The 19,020-nt window shown below is 45.8% G+C and overlaps 1 protein-coding gene across 1 annotated transcript in view; it reads right to left on the reverse strand.

The window, feature by feature from the left end:
• LOC110505531 (latent-transforming growth factor beta-binding protein 2) overlaps positions 1-19,020 on the reverse strand; it is a 145,898-nt gene that overhangs the window by 39,734 nt on the left and 87,144 nt on the right. The window contains exons 6-9 of the mRNA XM_036962678.1: positions 18,663-18,866; positions 17,319-17,560; positions 15,654-15,756; positions 2,911-2,985 (exon numbers count right to left, since the gene is read on the reverse strand). Coding sequence (XP_036818573.1) covers positions 2,911-2,985; positions 15,654-15,756; positions 17,319-17,560; positions 18,663-18,866 — 624 coding nt within the window. The remainder of the gene's footprint in view (positions 1-2,910; positions 2,986-15,653; positions 15,757-17,318; positions 17,561-18,662; positions 18,867-19,020) is intronic.

The following is a 19,020-nucleotide window of genomic DNA, read 5'->3' on the forward strand; positions in this document are numbered from 1 at the left end:
GACCAGCCGGAGGAAGACGACACGACAGCACCATCCTCAGGGGACAGGTACTCAGTGTAAAGCCAATTAGTACACAGCTGGGCCCACTAATTGCTTTGTGTCTTCCTCTATATTGGTGTGCCAGGAGAGGAGCTGGGGGACGATTGGGAGTAGAGACATGGGGTTTTCCTACCTCAGAGAAAGCGTCTGTGTATGGGGCACCTTGTCTCTCTGTTAACCAAGGCAGGCTATAGGTAGAGAGGAGTGTTCCTCTTGTAACTATTATGAGTAGACGATAGTCTAAAGACAGGAGTAGCCGTTTGTTGTTTTTGTTTTGCTTTTTTTGGCCACGGCCTTTTGGTCAATGGCATAGTTTATGTTTATTTATTTTGTTACGCAGTTGTTTCAGAGTTGGACGCTCCCTGCACGGGAGTTATTTTTGTCAGGTGAAAGAAGACCCGTTTAGTAAACAATGCAAGAGGAACCACAACCACTGCCTCTGGTCTGTTCATTTTATACCTCCCGCCTGTGTTAGGGTGCTTCGACAAGCTGATCCGTTCACAATAACATCTCGATATAGGCTAACTAACAATATGACCTGCTGTCTATAGAGACTTAAGCCCCCACTCACAACAGAAACAGCACATACTAAGTGTATGGCAGTGAGGCCATAGATGTTCCACTACATAAGCAGCCCTATATATATTCATGGTGACTCCAGCTGACCCAGTTTCTCTGGATAAGGATAAGGGCCTGTCCGGAGGTCACAAAACAGCTTGTGTTTCCAGGGGGACATCTTATCTGTGACGTCTGTGCTCAGACACAGGGTAGGACACAATACTTTTTCTCCTACTCTGAAATACAGAGCAAGAAGCTCAAGGCGAGGAGTCACGCTTTGGCAAGGAGGACACCCGTTTGATAATAATGACAGAATCACTGAAAAATCAGCTTTTTGCCTCCTTGGCAGTTGTTCTGAGGGGTAAAATAAAATAATTTTGTGGAATGGAGCTCCAGCTGAATTGGAACAAGACTTTGAAGCTGGCCAGTAAATATTGTGAATATCTGTCAGTTTGGTTTTCCAGCCTCCAAAAATGAGGGACTGTGAGGGGAGAACATCTTGAAGTGATCAGAAAAAGCCAGCTGAATTAAAGTCAGATAAATTACTTTACTGGCAACTCTTGACACCCTTTTGGACAGCATAAAAAGTGTCTTTGTCCACCGCTTTTTTTTAATATAAATATGAGGAATGCAAAATAATTTAGCATATTAATAACTCCATCACCACAAATAAGAAACACCCACAGTATCCACAATACACTCTACTACAGTAGTTGCCGTGCAACTTGTTGGAATTTACTGTTGATGATGACCAATCTAATAAAATAAAACGAATCTTCTTGTTTTACATTGTGTGTATTTTTTTGTTGTCTGTGATGTGCATTTCAAACCATTATAACATCTAAAATGATCTGTTGATGATGGTACACTCCATAAGATTAAGTGTGCAATGTCATCCAGATTAAAAAAACATAAATCAAGTCTTTGGAAGTTGGGAGTGGAAGAGCTGGTCATAAATCTAACTGATAGTCCTTAGCACTGACAGAAACTATATTTGGAGAATAGCACGAGAAACATCCAGAAATCACTGATGTATGAGGTAATGCATATATCTTCAGGCCAAAATAGACCTATTGATCTTTGAATTCCAATATGATTTAACACCATCTTATATGTGATTCTCTCCCTCTTTGTGGTTGTCTACAGCAGTGTTTCCCAACTCTGGTCCTCCAGTTCCCCCAATAGTACAATTTGTTTGCTGTAGCCCCGGACAAAAATACCTGATTCAACTTGTCAAGGGCTTGATGATTAGTTGACAAGTAAAATCAGGTGTGGTTGTCCGGGGCCACAACAAAATATGTACTGTTGGGGGTACTGGTCTACAGTATCTACAGCATCCAGTGGATGTACGTTGTGGGAGGATATCTCTTCTATAGCCGTCAGCAGGATGACAGGGCCCACTAAAAGGCAGTGAGGAGGGAGGCATCCAACACATTCAGGGACGGACGGACACAGTTTGTTTTCACACACAGATGGATGGGTGAGCTGGAAGTCACGCCGTCTATCCCCCGCTGACAGATTGAGTGGGAGTGTTGAGAACAAACTGTAACAGAAGTTTAACAAAAGGCTTTGGCTATATAGCTCCATACAGACCTCCACAGAGCAATTAAAAACACCACTCCCTCCTGGGGAATATTAGGGCAGCTGAACTCTGACCCAGGCCACAGCTTGTTGTACCCATGACCCTGTTCCCAGTGGGCTAGACATATAGACAGGAATACTTTTATACAGGCCCTGGGGGTTTGTTAAGCATGGTCATGTATGGGCAGTCACTGTACAACTGTTCTTATCACAATACAGACATAACGTTTTGAGAATAGGGTGTGGTGGAGTGTGGCTGCAACACAATGCATGTATGGGGGTTGACTTGGGTCATTTGAATTCAATGCAGACATGTTGTTAGAATACAATCTGCTCTCTGCTCTCTGTTCATCGCTTCTGCTACTCTCTGTTCATCATATATGCATAGTCACTTTAACAATACCTTCATGTACATACTACCTCAATAAGCCTGACTAACAGGTGTCTGTCTGTATATAGCCTTGCTACTCTTTTTTCACGTGTCTTTTTACTGTTGTTTTATTTCTTTACTTATCTACACACACATATACCTTTTTTCCCCCAGCACCATTGGTTAGAGCCTGTAAGTAAGCGTTTCACTGTAAGGTCTACTACACCTGTTGTATTCGGCGCACGTGACAAATAAACTTTGATTTGATTTGATCTATGAGAAAAAATTAAATGACAGTTCTTCAGGCACTATTGGTATTACTAAACACAATCAAACAACAAGACATCTTTCATTCCCCTTACCTTGACAATGAGTCATGTTCATCCTTTTGTAACCCTTAGGGCATTCCACTTGTCCGTTCGCAATCACTGCATACGCTGCGGGAAAAGGAAAAGAAAGAAGGTGATGAGTGAGAGCACTGATTAGAGAAAGAGAAATTATCACACTGCTTGTCTACTTTAAAAAACATTGCATCCATATGACACAGAGGGAGGGAGGGAGGGAGGGAGGGAGGGAGGGAGGGAGGGAGGGAGGGAGGTGGTTCATGTGTAGCATGGGAGCATATAAGTTACAGATGTGCTGAGCTTGGCAGGGGGAGAAATGAGACGGGGACCCACAGCTGGGCCCTGCGGGACACCACAATGCTGCCATGTAAACGAATCCCCATTAACTACAGTTATACGACAGCACTGCCATCACGCACAATCATCAACACCGCACGTCATTTTTAATCATATTACCCAGAGGTCCACAGCCCTGGGGACACATACACAGTGAAAGAGAGCATGTATATCATAAATTGTTTCGAGAAAACACATGCCACAGCCATGACCTGTGTCACCAACCACGGCGAAAATCCACTTAAACACCAGACTAATGCTTCATGTGTACACGCCAGGAATGATGAGGAATGTAGGTTTACTGGGGTTCTTACGAGGATGCTGCGCATATTTTTTCTTGCTTGTTCTACTATAACAATAACAATCTCCTCATGTAGCATGTCCTTCAGCGAGGTACTTTAGAGGTTCACAGAAGCGGTGTTGTAAATAACGCTCTGTGTTTGTTCATGCCCCCGGCGTGGCCATACACTTGCTGACAGAGGCCTGAAAACATGATGTCATTATTCATTCGGCACCCAGTCAGGGTGCAGGGCATGCTCAATTAGTTGTTGGGACAGGGAAGGAGGCTATTCTCAATATCAGATGGCCAGGACTGAGGCTTCACTTGTGGGGAAGGTAGGGGGTAATCAGAGCCGATTGCTGGACAGAATCAAAGTGATTAGTCACAGATTTCACAGTTATGGAAAGGTGAAAGAGGAGACGCAGGAGAAGAGTCTCCTAGAATATCATCAGACACATGTTGAAAGGATAACGGTCCTCTTCATGATTTAGTAGTGTCTGGCTAGGGTGGATTTTTCATTTCAACATAATGGGACAGTAGTGTATTCACTCCCTTTACATCCAGCGGCAGAGCAGAGAATGTTTTTCATGTGACTTCCAGACCATTCTTAGCTTTTCTAGTTCATCAGATTGTGAGCGGAACCACACAATTGACAAGCCTTCAAAAGAATGTTGATATCTCATACGTACATTTGATCTCATTTTCAGCATATACACTACCGTTCCAAAATTTTAGAACACCTACTCATTGAAGGGTTTTTCTTAATTTTTTTACTATTTTCTACATTGTACAATAATGGTGTAGACATCAAAACTATAAAATAACACATATGGAATCATGTCGTAACCAATATAGTGTTAACCTTTTTGGGATAGGGGGCAGCATTTTCCCTTTTGGATGAATAGCGTGCCCAGAGTGAACTGCCTCCTACTCTGTCCCAGATGCTAATATATGCATACTATTATTAGTATTGGATAGAAAACACTCTGAAGTTTTTAAAACTGTTTGAATGATGTCTGTGAGTATAACAGAACTCATATGGCAGGCGAAAACCTGAGAAAAATCCAACCAGAAAGTGGGACATCTGAGGTTTGTAGTTTTTTAAAGCTTTGCCTACCGAGTACACATTGAGATATTGATGAGGTTGCACTTCCTAGGGCTTCCACTAGATGTCAATTGTCTTTTTGAAAGTTGAATGAGGATTCTACTATAAAGGAGAGGCTCATGAGACCTGTTTGAGTCAGTGGTCTGGCAGAGAGCCTCGGTCTCATGACGCGCGCTCCCGACAGAGTTACCTCGCGTTCCAGTGCTTTTTCTGAAGACAGAAATTCTCCGGTTGGAACATTATTGATGTTTTATGTTAAAAACATCCTAACGATTGATTCCATACATAATTTGACATGTTTCTAAAGGACTGTAACGGAACTTTTTGAGTTTATTGTCTGGATGAAATGCTCGCACCTCATGAAGATGGATTACTGGGCTGAACACGCTAACAACAAGTGGCTATTTGGACATAAATGACGGACTTTACGGAACAAATCAGTCATTTATTGTCGAACTGGGATTCCTGGGAGTGTCTTCTGATGAAGATCATCAAAGGTAAGTGAATATTTATGGTGTTGTTTCTAACTTTGTTGATTCCAAAATGGCGGCTATTACTCTGGCTGTTTTGGGTTCTGAGCGCCATTCTCAGATTATGCTTTTTCAGTAAAGTTTAAAAAAAATCTGGCACAGCGGTTGCATTAAGGAGAAGTCTATCTTTTAATTCTGTGAATAACACTAGTATCTTTTATCAATGTTTATTATGAGTATTTCTGCTAAAATCACCGGATGTTTTGGAATCAAAACATTACTGCACGTAAGGCGCCAATGTAAACTGAGATTTTTGGATAAAAATATGCACATTATCGAACAAAACATACATGTATTATGTAACATGATGTCCTATGAGTGTCATCTGATGAAGATCATCAAAGGTTAGTGATTAATCTTATCTATATTTCTGCTTTTTGTGACTCCTATCTTTGGCTGGAAAAATGGCTGTGTGTTTTGTGACTTGGCTCTGACCTAACATAATTGTTTGTTGTGCTTTAGCTGTAAAGCATTTTTTTTAATTGGACACGATGGGTAGATTAACAAGATGTTTATCTTTCATTTGCTGTATTGGACTTGTTAATGTGTGAAAGTTACATATTTAAAAAAATATATTTTTGAATTCCGCTCGCTGCCTGTTCAGCGGAATGTTGTCGAGGGGTTCCACATGTGCTAGAAAGGTTAAACAAATCAAAATATATTTTACATTTGAGATTCTTCAAATAGCCACCCTTTGCCTAGATGACAGCTTTGCACACTCTTGGCATTCTCTCAACCAGCTTCACCTGGAATGCTTTTCCAACAGTCTTGAAGGAGTTTCCCACATATGCTGAGCACTTGTTGGCTGCTTTTCCTTCACTCTGTGGTCCAACTCATCCCAACCATCTCAATTTGGTTGAGGTCAGGAGATTGTGGAGGCCAGGTCATCTGATGCAGCACTCCATCAGTCCTTCTTGGTAAAGTAGCCCTTACACAGCCTAGAGGTGTTATGGGTCATTGTCCTGTTGAAAAACAAATGATAGTCCCACTAAGCCCAAACCAGATGTGATGGCGTATCGCTATCGCTGTGGAATGCTGTGGTAGCCATGCTGGTTAAGTGTGCATTGAATTCTAAATAAATCACAGACATGTGGAGATCATCCGTTCACCCACACCGCGTCTCACAAATACACAGCGGTTGGAACCAAAAATCTCCAATTTGGACTCCAGACCAAAATACAAATTTCCACCAGTCTAATGTCCATTGCTCGTGTTTCTTGGCCCAAGCAAGTCTCTTCTTCTTATTGGTGTCTTTTAGTAGTGGTTTCTTTGCAGCAATTCGACCATAGAAGCCTGATTCACACAGTCTCCTCTGAACAGTTGATGTTGAGATGTGTCTGTTACTTGAACTCTGTGAAGCATTTATTTGGGGTGAAATTTCTGAGGCTGGTAACGCCAATGAACTTATCCTCAGCAGCAGAGGTAACTCTGGGTCTTCCATTCCTGTGGTGGTCCTCATGAGAGCCAGTTTCATCAAGGCGCTTGATGGTTTTTGCAACTGCACTTAAAGAAAGTTCTGGAAATGTTCCGTATTGACTGACCTTAATGTCTTAAAGTAAGGTTGGACTGTCGTTTCTCTTTGCTTATTTGAGCTGATCTTGCCATAATATGGACTTGGCATTTTACCAAATAGGGATATCTTCTGTATACCCCCCACCTTGTCACAACACAACTGATTGGCTCAAATGCATTAAGAAGGGAAAAAAATCCACAAATTAACTTTTAAGAAGGCACACTGTTAATTGAAATGGATTCCAGGTGACTACCCCATGAAACTGGTTGAGAGAATGCTGGACCACAGAGTGAAGGAAAAGCAGCCAACAAGTGCTCAGCATATGTGGGAACTCCTTCAAGACTGTTGGAAAAGCATTCCAGGTGAAGCTGGTTGAGAGAATGCCAAGAGTGTGCAAAGCTGTCATCGAGGCAAAGGGTGGCTATTTGAAGAATCTCAAATATAAAATATTTTTTGATTTGTTTAACTCTTTTTTGGTTACTGCATGATTCCATATGTGTTTTTTCAAAGTTTTGATGTCCTCACTATTATTCTACAATGTAGAAAATAGTAAAAATAAAGAAAAACCCTTCAATCAGTAGGTGTTGTAAAACTTTTGACCGGTAGTGTATGCACACACACACTCATTAATAGCTTGCAATATGCACACAGTATGGCACACTACATGTGAGCTCCATAAGTACCTTCAATATCTTTGCTCTTACACAGTATCTATAACGTCAATTGGAGCACAGCAGGAATTTCGCCACCAGTACCAATGAAAACATGTTCTCTTCCCTCCAGGCTCTTCTCCAGCTGAGTGGGCCCTGAGGGGACGTTTATCTTCAGGCAACGCTGCAGCAGATTGCAGGGTGTTGATCTGGAGGCCTGGGAGTGACAGACAGTGGTGTCGCAGGCCACCTGGCAGACAGTGGTGTCGCAGGCCGCCTGGCAGACAGTGGTGTCGCAGGCCGTCTGGCAGACAGTAGTGTCGCAGGCCGCCTAGCAGACAGTGGTGTCGCAGGCCGCCTGGCAGACAGTGGTGTCGCAGGCCGCCTGGCAGACAGTGGTGTCGCAGGCCGCCTGGCAGACAGTGGTGTCACAGGCCGCCTGGCAGAAAGTGGTGTCGCAGGCCGCCTGGCAGACAGTGGTGTCGCAGGCCGCCTGGCAGACAGTGGTGTCGCAGGCCGCCTGGCAGACAGTGGTGTCGCAGGCCGCCTGGCAGACAGTGGTGTCGCAGGCCGCCTGGCAGACAGTGGTGTCGCAGGCCGCCTGGCAGACAGTGGTGTCGCAGGCCGCCTGGCAGACAGTGGTGTCGCAGGCCGCCTGGCAGACAGTGGTGTCGCAGGCCGCCTGGCAGACAGTGGTGTCGCAGGCCGCCTGGCAGACAGTGGTGTCGCAGGCCGTCTGGCAGACAGTGGTGTCGCAGGCCGTCTGGCAGGTAAGCAGATGGTGGGTCAACAGGACCTGATAAGAGCCCCTCTCATACAACCCATCAATCTAGACACCAGGGCAGTGCAAATAGGTCCGGCATCCCCTCAGCCACAGCAGCACATCTGCCCTTTACTCAGTGTAGCACTGATGTAAAGCTGACCCTGCAGTCAGCCTTCCTTCTCCTCTGTTTGTTTGGGAACCCCCCATCATTTATTTTCCTTTTCCTTCCTACACAGGCGACAAGCTGTTAATTGGAAAAAAAAATTGTGGAATTCTGATTCCAGATCCAGCTGCCAAAGTTGTCTCCGTTTGTGGTACTGGTGAACCTCAGTTCATCAGCAGGCTATCAATATCGCAGGGAGGAGAAAGAATAGGGGGAGATCTTGTAGTCTACTTGGAATGTGCCATCAATCTGTCTTATTTATGGTGTTTTCCCATCTGTGTTCTGAGTGGTTGTGAGAGTCTAACAGTATGAGTTCATACTGTTGGTCATGACGTGACTCAGTGATCACTGAAGGAGGCAGTAAGGCTGTAGTATCTGCAGGTTCACACAGCAGATCAGAAGTGGATCAGACCAGACGGGAGCTCCCCTGCAGGGTCAGGGTCGGGGATAATCGTGTCAAAGCGAAGCGGCTATTCCGGTCCCGCCCTGCACCCCTGGAATCCCCAGAGAGGCCTCTGGGTAATGAGCTGTTGTGACAGGGCGGTGGGCGAGGCGGGTGTGAACCCCTATGAGAACAGGATCAGTCTGCCCTGATTGACTGCAGGGGCACATGCCAAGGGATGCCTGGCAGGGCGCAGGCCTCCTTACAAGGGAAAACGAGTTATAGGCCAGTATAATGGACAGCAAACCCAAAGAGTGAAATGTACTGGAATCTATGTATCTAGGATATATGCTAGTTCAGGATGTTTTGTAACCTACTGTGGGTAGAATGCCACTGTGGAATGGACGTGCCATGCCGTCATGCTGACCCAGACAATGTTCATTGTCACAGATCCCAATGCAGTGAAACGCAAGAGTGACCTCGCTGCATCATTAGTGTTCCCCTTGGTTACGTGGATGCTGGGACAGAGAGACCAGACTGGCCCATCTTCATTGTGCTTTACAAAGAGGAAGTACAGGGACACAGACTGTTGGCCCCACTTGTTCCCATCCATTCATTCATTGCACTTTACCAAAATACTTTGTCACCCTTGACTGATTTGTTGTACTTCACCAGTCATCTCTAAATTGTGTCAGGCATTTTATTTGCAACCAGCAATATTTGCTTGTAAACAGTTGAAGCCTCATATAACATTTCTTAATAGGTGGCATCACTTTCTTTTGAGAGCCTACTCTAAAACAGGAGTCAAAGCTAACTCAGCACGTTCTTTGAAATAGGCCTTTTGAGATGTGGGTGTTTACAGAGGGAATGAGAGAGGAGGATAGGCAAAAGGGGAGTGAAGGTAAGAAAAGAGCGAGAGGGAAGGAGTCTGAAGGGAAAGGAGCGCGCCTAGTCAAATGGGTTCTGCTTGACAGAAATCTTTAATTGGTAATTTAGTGCAATCATTATGTGGACCACCTGGCCTGAGGGAGGCTTCTATTCGCCTGCTTAGACGTACGAGTGCCAGGCACACCCATCACAGGCTGAGAGCACGGTACTGAACCCACAATGTACTGTACTGCCTCAACCCCAATATACTGCCATGGGTCACCCCCTACTCCCAGGCTTATCCCGGAGCCTAACTGGAGAACCTGAGAAGAAGTAGTAGACCAGAGAGGGGGAATGGATGTGAGTCACGGGAGGATGGGAGACAGTCATCTCTATCCATTCCAAAGTTAGCCATTCTATAGGAACACAACAGACATGAGTGCCAAGAACCTTTAAAACCCTTTAAGCGACTTGCTTACTGAGAACAGACGGCCATGGGACAAACTGGTGCCATGGAGGGGTAAACCCAACACAATCCTTTAATCACAAGGAGATGAAGATGAGAAAGAACCCATGTCCCTCTGGCCTCCAGGCCAACGACTGATTACAGAAAACAGCTAAGGGGAAGTCATTTGCTTTCAAAGCAGAACGTCTCATTGGCACAAGCCAAGTTTGCCATTCTGGCACAGCCCATATCACGAGCCCTGTAAATAAGCCCCAGCTGCCAGCCAGTCAAGCGCTGGGGCATCAGATGAGACGAGACAGCCACATGGACCTAACATCAACATCCCCATGATGAGATCAGCCTCAGACACCACACACTCATGCAAAGCTAACATTTGCTTTCTTAAAAAGCTCCAGTATACCAGCTTGGAGTTTGATATGGGGTAAATGACATTCCCAGCTGTGTGTTCATAGGCACAGACAATTACCATGTTTTGACAGACATTGTATAAAGACAATGCAGCTGGTCCGATCAAGGCATTTATTTCATCAAATGAAATCAACTGTATTTATAAAGGCCTTTTCACATCATGAGATGTCGCAAAGTGCTTCTCCCTCATGTTCGGCTTGGCTTAATCCTTCTTCAAAAACATTATATTTATCTCAGTTTTTAACATAATTTGATGCTTTTTGCATCTGTTTGTAGTTTGACCGTTTTTTAAATTTTGTTCTGTCCTCCTTTCTTTACGACGCCCACAGCGGTGTGGCTGTGACCTCCCATTTAAATAGACACACATTCTTCCATAATCTCCCACTGCTGCCACTTGACATGAAATATTTACCACTGGGGGTGAGGCCAAGAGATGAAATGGTATAGTCCATACCCCATGATGAACAGGCTAAACATGTATCATATCCAGCCATGCAACAGAGATTTCATTTCCATGTGCCTCCAACTCACTGGCACAGTGCCTTGGACTTAGCAGTCCTCTCCGGGCCAGATAGATAGATACTGTATGTCTGCATTGGGATGCATTCCTGCTCGCAGTCAGGCCCAGTCAGCCCCCATTAGCCACACTGCTGTCTAGCTAATAGATTCCATCACACTGTTTGTACCCGGCATTAAGCTAAATCAACACAGAGCGAATCAGAACCTGTCAAAGGATGGCAACGTCTCTGTCTAATCACCATGAGAGAGGCTGCAGTGGCAGAGAGCGAGAGCAGCCTGGAACCTTGGCACGGACTACAGCACATGTTCAGCTCTGTCTGTGTTGTTCTGAACAAGTCGCCCCATCACTGGGTTTGGATGTTGGTCATTAACAAGTGTTCAATGTTTGATCACTGCTAATAAAAAGTACTAGGCACATGCTTTGGTCTTAAATGGGCAGATTCAATAGTTCTCCATGGGACTGGAAGGGATGATCTCATGTAGGGTGATTTGGAACAGGGCCTTCTTCTCCTCCTTCTCATCTTATTTGATTAATCTGATGCTCAGGAATAACATTCCTATGAGAGAGAGATAGTAGAGTCAGAGGGAGGTTGCTCCCTCAGTATGGGGCGGGCCTGCTGGTGTGGTCGGGGTTGAGGAAGGAGGGGCAGAGGGCTGACATCATCATGCTGTGACATCATGCTGTGACCTCGGTGGCCTGGGGAGGTAGTGGCTCCAGGGCCAGAGGCCAGGGCTCCTGTGGGTGTGTCTGTGATTTATGTTGGCCCCGGGGAACTCTGTTCCTGCTCCCTGGGAAGCAACCCGGAGTGGGAGAGTCACTTGGAGGGAAGACTTCCTGGAATGACAGATAGGGAGACGACCGGAGCCATGCTTCATGGAATTGAATAAGCCATGGAACACACTGGTACAGATGGCCACTTAGAAATAAAATGACTATGGGTGGCCAGCTACTCCATTTAAAGTCAGAAACAGCCATGCCACTCTCGCACCAGGTCATAGGGTCACACTCAGGGCAGAGGCAGTCACACTTTTTCTTCTAAAGTACCTCAGATCAGTTTTCACATGAACCTTTCACTTAAAGTGATCCACAATGCAGAAAACCCCAACAAACAGTCTGAATGACACTGATCTACCTATCATTGTTCTGATCTACTGTATCTACAAGTAGCTGGATTCACTTTATTGGGTACGTTTCCCAATATACTGTACTTTGAAAGCAAATTAGCTGTCAATCAACTCCATACCCCACATTGGCCTTGCCTCATCCAATCAGGTGTCATCTTGCAGTCTAGGGGGACAAGCAGCTCTAATTGCTTACATCTCCTCTCCTGTCAGAGGACACACTTCAACATTTCAGCCATAAGCCTGAAATTTAAATAAGGTCTGGCGCTGTTTTCTCTCAATTCAATTCAATTCAATTCAAGGGGCTTCATTGGCATGGGAAACATATGTTAAGTTAATGTTAAGCAAGTGAAGTAGATAATATACAAAAGTGAAATAAACAATAAAAATTAACAGTAAACATTACACTCACAGAAGTTCCAAAAGAATAAAGACATTACAAATGTCATATCATGTATTTATACAGTGTTGTAACGATGTACAAACGGTTAAAGTACATAAGGGAAAATAAATAAGCATACACTGGTTGACCTTTTCTTGTGGTCTCTCTCTCTCTCTCTCTCTCTCTCTCTCTCTCTCTCTCTCTCTCTCTCTCTCTCTCTCTCTCTCTCTCTCTCTCTCTCTCTCTCTCTCTCTCTCTCTCTCTCTCTCTCTCTCTCTCTCTCTCTCTCTCTCTCTCTCTCTCTCTCTCTCTCTCTCTCTCTCTCTCTCTCTCTCTCTCTCTCTCTCTCTCTCTCTCTCTCTCTCTCTCAGCCTCAGCCTCAGCCTCAGCCTCAGCCTCATATGAACCAGAGAGAGAGAGGAGAGACGTAAATATGAACCAGAGAGAGAGAGGAGAGATGGACATATGAGCCAGAAAGAGAGAGGAGAGATGGACATTCGAACCAGAGAGAGAGAGGAGAGATGGACATATGAGCCAGAGAGAGAGAGGAGAGATGGACATACGAACCAGAGAGAGAGAGGAGAGATGGACATTTGAGCCAGAGAGAGAAAGGAGAGATGGACATACGAACCAGAGAGAGAGAGGAGAGATGGACATACGAACCAGAGAGAGAGAGGAGAGATGGACATACGAACCAGAGAGAGAGAGGAGAGATGGACATACGAACCAGAGAGAGAGAGAGGAGAGATGGACATACGAACCATAGAGAGAGAGGAGAGATGGACACATGAACCAGAGAGAGAGAGGAGAGATGGACATACGAACCAGAGAGAGAGAGGAGAGATGGACATATGAACCAGAGAGAGAGAGGAGAGATGGACACATGAACCAGAGAGAGAGAGGAGAGATGGACATATGAACCAGAGAGAGAGAGGAGAGATGGACATATGAACCAGAGAGAGAGAGGAGAGATGGACATATGAACCAGAGAGAGAGAGGAGAGATGGACATATGAACCAGAGAGAGAGAGGAGAGATGGACATATGAACCAGAGAGAGAGAGGAGAGATGGACATATGAACCAGAGAGAGAGAGGAGAGATGGACATATGAACCAGAGAGAGAGAGGAGAGATGGACATATGAACCAGAGAGAGAGAGGTGGGCATGTGGGTTTATAGTGCATTCGATCCTAAAGGGCTGAACGGGGCTGGGGCTGGTGCTGGGGCTTCCACAGTGTCACTGTCATTACCTCCATTACGTCAACTTCCCTCCCAAAAACACACACCCGTTGGTTTCCCCACCGCACTGCGGCTTCCTCCACTCCATATAACAATAATAATACTTTATCTGCCTAAAACAACAGAGTAGTCTGGCAGTGTCTTGGATTGATGTCTTTCACTGAATCAGTCAGAGAGTTCAGTGATTCCCTCCCATTGGATAGAGGGAGAACTATAGGAGAATAACGTGGGAATGGTGTGGAGATCACAGTCAGGACTGAAGCCAAGATAGGCAACAGAGAACGAGACATCCTGGCACTTGGATCTGAGCAGAGGAGACATTAAAAGGTTCCGGGAAACAGTAGGTCTGGATTTAGCATTCCTTAATGGAACCACATTCGACACTAGTTCTTAAACAGCTAAGCGACATAGTTCTCAGTGTCTACAAAATATGTTGTTAAGAGGCTCCTGTTGCGGTGACACTTGTTTTCAATGGCCTGTATGTTTTACAAACAATAATAAACTGACGGGTGTTGCGTGAGTCACACCCAAAAACAAGCTGGGCATTATGACCTCAGCATCACAAGCTCGGAGAGGAGAGACACAAGCCTCTCTCATTGAGGTAAATGACTAGTTTCCAGATACTTGTCATCAAGCCATCAACTGACCTGGCTGGGAGCAGTCCAAGACAGATGTACGGGATGACAAAATGATTACTCTTCATTAGCGCGTGTCCACTTGTTTAAGTTACTACATAGTACACAAAGTATAATGAAGCCAGCTAAAACGGGTTCTGGCCATATTAATAATACAGGGAACCATAAGACTGGAAAGGAATGCCAAGTAATTCCCCATAAAGTCCTTCAAAGTATGCACCAATCAGCATGGGACATACAGTATGTGGCTTCATCTTTCCCTCTTTTGTCTTTCATTCTCTCATCTCCAGCGACTCTGCGTGTGACCCGGGACCAAGGCCCAAGCTGCCCCGAAACAACTACACAATGAGAGAATGGAGGGATAGTTCTGTTTCTCCCCACTTCAAAGGACGGAGGAGAGGAAAACATCTGTGAGTCAAACGAGATGCTGGTGTGGGAGAGAGAAAGAAAGAGATAGAGAGAGACAGAGAGAGTGAGAGAGAGAAAGAGAGAGAGAATAAGATAGAGAAAGAAAGAAAGAGATAGAGAGAGAGAGATTCTGGCACAGAGAGAAGAGAAAAATAGATGTTCGTCTATGATGAATGGACCTTAGATGAGATGATGTCTGCTTGTGATTAGAGCTCCGGCAGACAGACACTTCACAGGGAAGGGGCTATGACAGCACCCTGTGACAGGCTATTGACATCTACCGCAGCCAGGCCTCTTCCTGATAGGATTAACAGGGAAGAGCAGGGTGGGGACCGTCCCTCCTAACCACCAAACAACCCTCGTGGGGAGCTTCAGTAGGGCCTGGAGGCCCTTGGGTGGGGGTCATCAGGGGCCCGGAGCGCTCCTCTATTTAAAACATAATGAAGAAACGCTGCCAACAACTTGACTGAGAGTCTGCTGCCTCCACACACAGAGAGAGGGGAAGAACCACCCAACAGGCACACGGCTGCTTCTCAAAACCCTCACAGCAGCAGCACAGGCAGCTCTGGTCAGGAACCATGGCTGTCCATTTCTCTTCTGTTAGCTATAGTAGAGGCAGAGCTGGCCTCTCTCTCTGCCTGACGGCAGGCTGGGTGGCACTCCTGCCAGTCATGCTAAATGTGTTTTCATTTGGTGCCTTGTTTTGTTTTTAGAAGCGAAAACAACTACATTTTACAATGAGACGACAAGTGATGCCAAAAGTTGAGGCACGATCCTTCTAATCTAGGATACAAAACTCAGTAATTATCCTGAATTATCACCCCACTGTTAAAGGGATTGACGGTTCATTTCAGAGATAGATCGGGTTCACGATTGACGTAAAATACATTGTTTAGCCAAATGAACACATCATAACATAACAGAAGGAATAGCCCGGGAGGATCTAGGTTCACTGGTTTAGTGTGTTCAGGATGTGAGGGTAAAGGGGACTTACCTGGTTTGGTTGGACACTCTGTGCACTTGTTCAGGCCCCATGAGGCACCCACACTTCCACAGCAGTCATCCTGTTTGGTCAGGCCCGGAAGAGGCTTCCCACACTGCAATTTCAACACACACACACATCTCAACACACTCACACAACACAGGACACATCACCGACACCTTTCCTTTTTCCACTCTGACAGCATGTTGTTTAACCTGACTTTATATACTGTATGTGTGTGTGTGTGTGTGTGTGTGTGTGTGTGTGTGTGTGTGTGTGTGTGTGTGTTTGCGTGTTTTAATTGGACTGTGTGTGTGTGTGTGTGTGTGTGTGTGTGTGTGTGTGTGTGTGTGTGTGTGTGTGTGTGTGTGTGTGTGTGTGTGTGTGTGTGTGTGTGTGTGTTTTTGTGGGTGTTTAGCAGTTTGTGAGTCTTCTCATCTGAATGAGGACAGAGTAAGCTGAACTGAACACATCTGAGATTGGTTAGGCCACAGCAGAGGACATAAACAGGCTGAACCAGGAATAGCTCTAATGCTGCTCTTGGCTTGGCTCGTTAAGGAACTTGGCTAATTGTGGAGATATTATTATCAAACATCACTGAATTCTGCCTGACAAATGGTGCCTCATGGAGCTTTGGGAAAAGAGTTAAGGACACATTGCTATGGAACACCTAATTGGTAAAGTCAGTCAAGGCCAAACAGAGATCTTCTTTTTTGGGGGGAGGACCAATGAGCGGCATGAATCTGACTGTAGGTTATTTTCAAAATGGCATGGACAATGAAAGATCCCTTCCAGCACGAACATACACTTTCTCTGCTCTGCGTGTCAAGTAGCTGATAACACATAGTCTAACACTGGGCTGGCAGTAGCTCTACAGAGGACACTACTGTTAGAGTTGGAAGGGAGAATAACAGCATCTCTCACAGCCAAGCCAACAGATGCTGCCTGTACAGAACCTACGATGAGGAGCTCTCGTTACCAGTGGAGGTAGAAATCTGAGGAACGGCTGGAATGGAACGGTATCGTAAACACATGGTTTCCATGGTTTCCATGTGTTTGATACCTTTCCACATATTCCATTCCAGCTGTTCCAATGAGCCGTTCCTCAGATTTCTACCTCCATGGGTTCCTCCAACCACCACCACTGCTCTTTACTCTCTATGTGTGAGAGATGAGATAGAGAGTGTGTGTGTGTGAGAGATGAGATAGAAAGTGTGTGTGTGTATGTGTGAGATGTGAGATATAGAGTGTGTGTGTGAGAGAGATGAGAGTGTGGTATGTGTGTGTGTGTGTGTGTGTGTATGTGAAGGAGATCGCTCTGTGTTTGAGACGTGGGTTGGATTTCAGCCTCTCACTTTAGTCCTCCCTCTCAAGCCTAACTCATAACACGTCTGTGGGCGTTGGGAGGGGAACACGAGATGATCAATGTGTTGAGAGCTTATAAATCCTGGCTGCAGTATAATTCAAAGCCACAGACAGACCTCCTGTCCCAGACACCTACTATCAGACAGACAGAGGAGGGAAGACATGAATGCTGCCCTGCCGGACGGACGGTAAGGCACATGGAAGCCAAACCTGGTCTCCACCCCAAAAGACTGCTAAGATCATCATCAACTATAATGCACTGTGTTCAGAGTGTGCCACTCAAAACATCATACTCAGCGGACCGTACTATACCTGTCCATCAACGGTCTCTTGGAAGCACCTCCCCACATATCCGTTCTGCCGGTTGTGTGGTCTGGTGTGCCCATGCCCATTGCCGATGCCATTGCCAGGTTGGGAGCGCTGCTGTACAGAGTGAGCCCCCTCAGCCGCGGGGGGTCTCTGGCCAGGCTTGACCCGGGCAACTTGGTGGATCTGCACCTCAGCCTCGTGGGGGTGCTGGATGTGGACATTCACCATGGATGGGTGCAGAGAGGCTGGACAGGACACAGAGCGCACAGCACAGTCTGTCAGGCAACACTCTACTACCACATTCAGCAGAAACACATTGAGCCCAATCTGTCTGGACATGGGAAAGAGCATGATGAACAGTCCTGGACCTGACCTTGCAGTGATGCTTCTCAAAGGGTGTTCCCAAAGTCAGGTCTTAACTGAGATACAGTACAAACGAAAAGACACTTAAAACACACAAAAGTTGAATTCCATTATTATATGTTTATGACCCGAGGCAGGTTGAAGGAATTGCAGAACTGTTGTAATATTGAGGACATTCTCCTTTGTCCATGTGACACCAGAGCACATCCATATTCAGGATGTGCCGAGGAATTTCCCAGGAATTCTGACATACTCTCCCCTTTCATAAATCACAGCTCCACAAACAGGCCCTGTGTTTGATATACTACAGAGAGTGAGAGAGAGCACATGACTTTACCATGGCCTTGTAGTGACTCTCTCGACACAGTCAGACAGACAGGCAGATGCCTGCCCTGTGATGTAACAACCCACACATGTGGTCTGTCATTAGATTAGCATTATAAAGTCAGGAAGGGCTGGGGAAAAAATGGAGAATGGAATTCAAAGGAGCTAAGTGAGAATCTGAAGAGAGAGCTTCTGCTTCTACTTACAGCAGGCCAAAGAGAAGCCAGGACAAAAGGGGAATGTTGCTCTAATGCTGCTTATTTTAGCGGCTCTTCATGGTTAGGGCATGCTCTGTTTCTAATTCTTCTGTTGATAAGAGGGAGCACTGTGTGAACAATATGGGGAACTCCAAAGAAACACCCCTTTACATATTCTACTGAGAACCCATTCTGACTTTCACTGCTGGTTCACGAAGGTAGAATTCAGCAGAGTTACTAACTGGGCCGTTGCACGTCAACAAATAAACCTGAGTTAGTTGAAACAAAACCAGCACAGTTGAGAGGGCATGATGAATCAGATGAATAAAAGACAGCAGTAAAATCAGCAGAACTGGAGGACACAGTGTGACTACAGGAGACCTAGCTGGGGGAGGTCCTGGAGACCTGGCCAGAGACTGTGTTCCTATGTCCCATCCAGCCAGACAGACGGCTAGGTGATCACCTTGTTGATTGGACAGCGGCAGGGTGTACATGGAGTGGGAGGACGAGTTGTGTCCGGCCAGGCTGCCGTCCTTCCTGCTGGGGGTGGGTCGGGCAGGAGGGGGGGCTGGGAGGTGGCAGAACTTCCCCGTGGAGTTTGTTGGGCACCAGCACTGGTCCCTGCCAATGCAGCGCCCGCCGTTCAGACAGGGGATCTGACAGAAGACTGCAGGGGAGAGAGGAAGGGGGAGGTTTGTTAGTGTAAGGAACCGCCAGATTGAATTAAGTTGATTTATGCGTCCTCATATGCTGGGGCCCATACACATAATGAGAAGCAGGAGAGAAAATTCCAATAGGTAGTGTAGACTGAGACTTCATAT

Source organism: Oncorhynchus mykiss, chromosome 25, assembly GCF_013265735.2.
Source record: "Oncorhynchus mykiss isolate Arlee chromosome 25, USDA_OmykA_1.1, whole genome shotgun sequence".
In the NCBI taxonomy this organism is placed as follows: Eukaryota; Metazoa; Chordata; class Actinopteri; order Salmoniformes; family Salmonidae; genus Oncorhynchus; species Oncorhynchus mykiss.